Source organism: Oncorhynchus kisutch, linkage group LG15 (assembly GCF_002021735.2).
Source record: "Oncorhynchus kisutch isolate 150728-3 linkage group LG15, Okis_V2, whole genome shotgun sequence".
NCBI classification, from domain to species: Eukaryota; Metazoa; Chordata; class Actinopteri; order Salmoniformes; family Salmonidae; genus Oncorhynchus; species Oncorhynchus kisutch.
In genome coordinates, this window is record NC_034188.2 from 10,387,090 (window position 1) to 10,394,218 (window position 7,129).

General features: G+C 43.9%; 1 protein-coding gene across 2 annotated transcripts; it reads right to left on the reverse strand.

The window, feature by feature from the left end:
* Window positions 1-19: 19 nt before the first annotated feature.
* LOC109879493 (cyclin-G1) lies at window positions 20-6,815 on the reverse strand. 2 transcript variants are annotated; one of them, XM_020471658.2, is made up of 6 exons: window positions 6,601-6,815; window positions 4,640-4,903; window positions 4,117-4,370; window positions 3,501-3,579; window positions 2,964-3,074; window positions 20-2,063 (listed from the first exon to the last, which is right to left on the reverse strand). In XM_020471658.2, exons 2-6 carry the CDS (start codon window positions 4,901-4,903, stop codon window positions 1,872-1,874), a joined length of 900 nt encoding a protein of 299 aa, XP_020327247.1. In that variant the 5' UTR covers window positions 6,601-6,815; the 3' UTR covers window positions 20-1,871. The 2 variants fall into 2 exon arrangements, with proteins under 2 accessions (XP_020327247.1, XP_031645478.1); XM_031789618.1 differs by lacking the exon at window positions 6,601-6,815 and adding an exon at window positions 5,778-5,941.
* Between the last annotated feature and the right edge of the window lie 314 nt (window positions 6,816-7,129).

The window sequence follows — 7,129 nt, forward strand, 5'->3', positions numbered from 1 at the left end:
CATTGACAGTGCAACCAAACAGCTTTTCAATATTGTTTTATTGAAAGGTGTAAACACATGGGTTGAACAGGTGGTGTAAATCCAATTTTATGGAAAAGTTTTCAAATTCCAGAACATCAACTTCAAATTCTTTAACGAACAACTTCATTTTTCAGATCAATTGTGGGGCCTATGGTCAAATGCAAATAGTCTAGCAAATGCAAATCGCAAACTAACTTAATTTCCTATATCTACTGTGCTTACCTAAGTGACTTAAGAGTGCATTTTCCGAATGGTTGTTTTCTATAGGCTAAGATTTTGCCACAAATCAACGTAATTCAACGTCGCATTATGTAATCGTGATCGTTGTTAGTAATAGTTAACATTACATTAGAAGATAGCGGTCGTGTCCAAAATGGCACCCTAGTGGGATACCATGTCATCCACAGCCAGTTTCAGCATGCTAACCTGCAAGCTAAAAACCAATGCATGTGCAGGATCACCACCGAGGAAACCTCCCCACCGAGGAAACCTCCCCACCGAGGAAACCTCCCCACCGAGGAAACCTCCCCACCGAGGAAACCTCCCCACCGAGGAAACCTCCCCACCGAGGAAACCTCCCCACCGAGGAAACCTCCCCACCGAGGAAACCTCCCCACCGAGGAAACCTCCCCACCGAGGAAACCTCCCCACCGAGGAAACCTCCCCACCGAGGAAACCTCCCCACCGAGGAAACCTCCCCACCGAGGAAACCTCCCCACCGAGGAAACCTCCCCACCGAGGAAACCTCCCCACCGAGGAAACCTCCCACCGAGGAAACCTCCCCACCGAGGAAACCTCCCCACCGAGGAAACCTCCCCACCGAGGAAACCTCCCCACCGAGGAAACCTCCCCACCGAGGAAACCTCCCCACCGAGGAAACCTCCCCACCGAGGAAACCTCCCCACCGAGGAAACCTCCCCACCGAGGAAACCTCCCCACCGAGGAAACCTCCCCACCGAGGAAACCTCCCCACCGAGGAAACCTCCCCACCGAGGAAACGTCAAACGTCCTCCACAAGTACAAAAAAAACATCAATATTTCAATAGTAAAAAAGGAAACGTTCACCTTGGGTAGAGGAGTGTGCATTTTTAGGCCAGTTCATCAACCTAGGGTGGAAGTTAAGGGTTTTGGGTCCGATTTCTTGGTTCCATTGTTTTTGCATTTTCACAAAACCCTTCTCCCTCCTCTTCCACATAGTGGACTGAGGACCTAGGTGGTTCTATACTTCATTGCTTAAAACCAGCAACCACGATAGAATACTATGCAGAGTATTCATGTTGGTACTGATTCAGATAAGAACATACTGTATACACGCGTGCAAGCATTTCAACCAGGAAGGATTTAACCTTCGCTAGATGGCAGCGGATAAACCCACTCTTGACCGGGCATTACTCCCTTAGTGTGCCTTCTCAATGGCACCCTATTCCTTTTAAAGAACAAAAGCAGCTCTTATCAAAAGTAGTGCACTATATAGGGAATAGGGTGCCATTTCAGATGCACACTTAGTCAATGAAGCAGATGTAGGCTAATAAATAGTGAGCTTATTCAAAAAGTACCATGAGAACAAAAAAACAAGGGGGAAATACGTTTGTTACAGGTTTTCCCCTTAAAGAACTGCATCATCCATAATGCAGTTCTGTAAGGGAAATGGGTTAGTGATGGAGGTAGGTGACCACGTAGCAACAGTAGAGTACAAGTTGTAGTTTTGGGGGGGATTTTAGGCAATTTTTTTCCTCCCCCATTTAAACTGAAAAACAAAATGTTTTTAGGGGAGAAGAGGTGGTAACCTACTTCTCCTTTTGTATCGGTGTACTCCTACTTTTGTATCAGTGGTCACCCAGCCCCAGGGTTCAGTAGGCGGACTCGGGGATTGTGGGCATATGGGCGATCTTGTAGTAGCTGTGTTTCAACGTGCGTTGTGTTCTGCCAGAGAGGATCCAACGAAGCCTCTGGCTGTTGGGCCTGGAGACCCTGGTGGTTGAATACTCAATGAGACACTTCATTACCAACTCTGTCACGATAACCAGGTCTCCTTCTCGGACCTGAGGAAATACGAAGAAACAGGGAGAAAAAAAAAAAAAGATTTATCATGCAGAATGTCCGAGAAGCAATTTATTTTAAAACCCTGTCAATCAGAGCGCTTGTGTTGGTCCGTTTCCCCCTTTTGTATCATTAACAACCCAGAGAAGGTTCCCAATTCCAAAGGTTCTAAAATGGAACATGACCTACATGTTCAATCAACTTGCCTACATTTGCCATGAACCCTCAACATTAGGTAATCCGTTGAGCAATAGTCCTTGGGGCTCCAACACGCAGAGCTCCACACCTTATTCTCTGTGGCGACTGCAATACTTTTGACCAGGCCTATAGGGCTCCATTCAGGACACAGAACACCTTCCGATGCTGGGTTGTGTTCATTAGGCACCAAACAGGGTGAGGGGGAACCTTAATCAACTTGCCTACATTTGCCATGAACCCTCAACATTAGGTAATCCGTTGAGCAATAGTCCTTGGGGCTCCAACACGCAGAGCTCCACACCTTATTCTCTGTGGCGACTGCAATACTTTTGACCAGGCCTATAGGGCTCCATTCAGGACACAGAACACCTTCCGATGCTGGGTTGTGTTCATTAGGCACCAAACAGGGTGAGGGGGAACCTTGGGCTAGTCCAATAAGAAACGTGTTTTATTTGAGCGTGTCTTCCCTCTCGTTTTCCATTTCAAACATTTACTGTTGTATGCCCTAATGAACAAAACCCTGGTTAGTATCCTGTTACAACAGACATGTTTGGGGAGTGATGACACTGGGGTGGTAGCCTGAATCCCAGATCTTTTTGTAATCTCTTGCCAACAGCTATTCCCAATGTTTGGTGTGACAACAGACGCAAGACAGTACAAACAGATCGGAGACCAGGCTAGCTGGCTAGACAGTAAACACTCACAGCGAGTTGCTGCTGTAGACACTGGAAGGTGTTGAGCAGCTTGTCTATGTGCTCATGGTCATGCTGCCCCTGAAGCTCCAAGGCCAACAAGGACAGGGCAAGCAGAGAGGGCTGTGGAGAGAGAAAGAGGGGGAAGAAAGAAATTAGGTTAGTATGAAAACTAAATATTAAGAGTGATCTTTTTATATATACACAGTCGGTTTGAAACTATTTTGAGTACGTCTTTCACCCTCAAAGCTCATCAACCCCTTTCCCAACTGCCCAAAATAGGCTGTGATCCAATGTCACAACATGAACTAGCCTACATATCCCAACTGCCCAAAATAGGCTGAGATCCAATGTCACAACATGAACTAGCCTACATATCCCAACTGCCCAAAATAGGCCGAGATCCAATGTCACAACATGAACTAGCCTACATGCCCCTTGCCCCTTTATTTTATAGTCAAGTTAAATTGGTTTTCCTTGACACATAGTATTGAGATATTCTGAATTAGACAAACACATTTGTTTTGACACAGAACTACAGTATCTTACCTTGACTTTGGAGAAAGTGAAAGAGCAATGGCAGGCTTTCAGCTGTGCTTCTAGTCTCTCAACGTTCATGATCTCCTTGCTATGGAGAGAGAATTTGTTTTAATAAATTAATGTTCAAGTTGCTTGTAGAGTAAGGCATAAGAGAAAGGGAAATTGTCATATGTAAATGACATGATGCACTGAACAAAAATATCAAAACGCAACAGGGGTGGTGATACAGACCATGCCATAATATGGATTTGTTAATTGAAATGCATTCCATGTGACTACCTCATGAAGCTGGTTGAGAGAATGCCAAGAGTGTGCAAAGCTGTCAAGGCAAAGGGTGGCTACATTGAAGAATCAAAAATATATTTTGATTTAACACTTTTTTGTTACTACATGATTCCATGTGTTATTTCATAGTTTTGTGACGTCTTCACTAGTATTTTACAAAGTAGAAAAATAGTAAAGAATTAAGAAAAACCCCTGAATAAGTAGGAGTCCAAACGTTTGACTAGTAGAGTATATGTGAAACTGAGTTTTAGTTAAATGCATCAACTTTATCCACATATGTTTGACACCCTTGATATATACAGTATACCGTCCAAGCCTACTATATCTACAGTCATCGTACCAGTCATCTTCAAGCGTGTCCTGTATCCGGCTGTAGAACAGCCTGAGGAAGTATAGGGCTGTGGGGGCTTTGACCTTCCAGTAGAGTTTCTGCAGAATGATCTTCTCCATCCTCATCATGTCAGACACAGTGAAGCGGTTCTGGCTGATCCGGATCAGCTCGTTGGCCATGGGGACATTCTTCTTCTCCTCCGTGGTCTTCACAGCAATGTAGAAACAGGACAGGCCCACGCATGACAGGTGCTTCGGCTGGATCTGGGGATGGGAGAAAGGTTAAAAAGGTTATGTTTAAAATGAGAGTTCTTGAATGTCATTCATTTTAGGGGTAATCGTTGAAATATTTTCACAGTGAAGAGCCTGTACAAGATTCTGATATTACAGAACAGACATGATTTTACAGTCCTTGCACCAAGTTAACAGTCATTTGTTTCCCTTCCCTTGCTTACTCAGCTAAAACCAAATGAATAAAAAGACATAGATTGGAATAATTCCTAATCAAACCCTGTCTGATGTCCAGGCCTTACCTTCATTACAGCCAGGAAGCGGTCCAGCAGGTTGACGGCCAGGGAGAAGGTCTCTGCGCTGAAGCCAAAGAACCTGGTCAGAGACAGGAGGTCCTTCACCTCGTACTCCCTGAGCCGGGCGGTCATCCTCAGGCCATTGTCATGGGCCGTCTCAATGATCCTCAGCCCGCTCAGCTTGGGCTGATACCTGAACTCCTGGTCAGTCAAGGCCTTCAACTGCACAGCAAAGGCCAGAGCCCCTGGTCCAGTCACTGTGTGAAGCATCTATGGAGAGGGAGAGAAAGTAGTTATTCCATTATTAAAGTACATTATTCATTCAAGGGAATTGATTCATAAGAGGGGTGGGTATCATTTGTGGAACGTTCCAAAAACTTAGTAAGGTACAAGGATGCCAACGAACAATGCATACAAAAGTAGCACAAACAATTCACCTAGCTAACTAGCTGCCGAATAGGCATCAACTCACCACGTTAGCTTATTCTTAATGTTTGTCCATTGGCTACCAAGGTGAGGACAGACATTTTTCGGAATTAACGCGTTAAGTGAAAAAAAACTTCGTATGCGTTGTTTGTTGGCAACCTTGTTATTTACGAAGCTTTTCGAACAGATTCCCGTTGGAACCCACCCGAATAAGACCTTAAATATTAAGCTTTTTCCAGTTAGGACAGTAACCATTTCGTTACGTCTGTGTAAGAAGAGGGATAGTATTGATAATATTGAGTAGCCTAGCCTACTTAAAACAAGTTTGGGGATGTTTTGGCAGTATGTTTCACAATGGTACTTGTATGTTAGAAACGTGTGAATATTTTGGGGAAGTTACTCCCCAAAGCTATTACTCCTAATATTGAGCCTATTACACTCACTGGGGTATCTGATTTAGGCTTTGAAAAGGCTTTTAGGCTACCAGTGCCAGCCACTGGCTGCTGGTAAGCTGTGACTTAAAAAAACTCAAATAGAGCTCAAACTCTGCTCTTAGCGAAAATGTGTTTAGAGTTGCCTTTCTAGCGAATACCCCATGTTAGAGTTGACATTTCCTCTTCCAATCATATAATGTGGAGAGATCTAAAATAATGAAAAGTACCTACAAAATAAAGTATTTCTCAAATGTTGATGACTTGTCCTTGCCATTATAATTCACCTGATGATTAGACGTATGATGTGGGTTCCTGGATCGCCGGTTTACCTGGGAGGGGGTCCCTGGGTAAGATACGGTTCAAGTCCCCTGATCTAGCTGATTACAGTATATAGTCATGTCCTCCTTCTCCCCGGTCACCATGAATATGTAACGAACTGGATCGAACTGGTCTGAAACCTACTATAGGGGGTGGCAACTTACTACTTACTGCATGGGACATGTCTGGACATGTTAAAAAAGTATCTCGTCTATCACATACACCCGCCAAATGATATAAGTATCTCTCTGTGTAAACCGTTAGCAATCCAGTTGAAATGAACAATAAACCAATACCATTTAAAATAGAAAAACGACAAATCTTAACTAGTGTGAGATGTGAACAAATAAAAAGTTAAGGAGCCTGCGTCATTACGCAGCGAGGTCTGCGTGATGTGTCAGGACAAGTTCCCTGCCTATCGAGACCAATGGAGGATCCTAAACACCGACGGTAGCGACTTAAACGCAGCTAATACTACAACAACGTATACATATTTCGGATCCAAACAACAAGTGTCTGCATTATCAATAGGATGTTATTGTTAAAATTGCATCTACAGAGATTATTCACAAAACAGGCGCTTTTATGAGTTGAAGGCACAGCAAATGGACAGTAGGCCTTGGCAAAATAAACCGGTTACCCGTTCAGGCTACAAAATCCCAAATAACTAAACGACCATGTAGGATATCGTTGAAACAATATGGCTACATAACGACACGGTTCACCATTGTAACTAGCGCCTGGAAATCAACGAGAAAGATGTATAATGGTGAAAATGAGTGCTCTTACCTTGTATTTGATATGAGGAGCGTTGGTTGTTGCAGTGAAACGTATCCAAACGTATAAAAGACAATAGTTACAGGAACAGATTACAGTAGGTACTTTAAATAAGAAAGCATTCAGCAAATTTAATTTGACCTCCTATACACACCCCTTACCCTTGGCGTAAGGCGAAAGAAAAGGGTTTTTCAGCCTTTAGTACTACTCCAAGACCATGCCCAAAAATAGCAAGGTCTAATTGGCCAGTGGTGAAACGACACACCCTACTTCTCCGTTTTCATTCGATATAAACCCATCCATCAGCAAGAAAGTCACACCCTTCACAGTAATGGGTGGGGTTATGTTATCATGGGGAGAGTAGAGGCAGGCCTTTGGAGAAAGAACGAGCCCCGGCACCTTGGAACGCACAGAGTTCCTTTCGAACTCACTGTCCTATCTCCAGGATATGTGTTAGGCCATATTGTGGACACGCTGAACAGTTTGTTGAACACGGTCTATTGTTGCACAATGTAAATGGCATCTATAGAACCATTAGGCA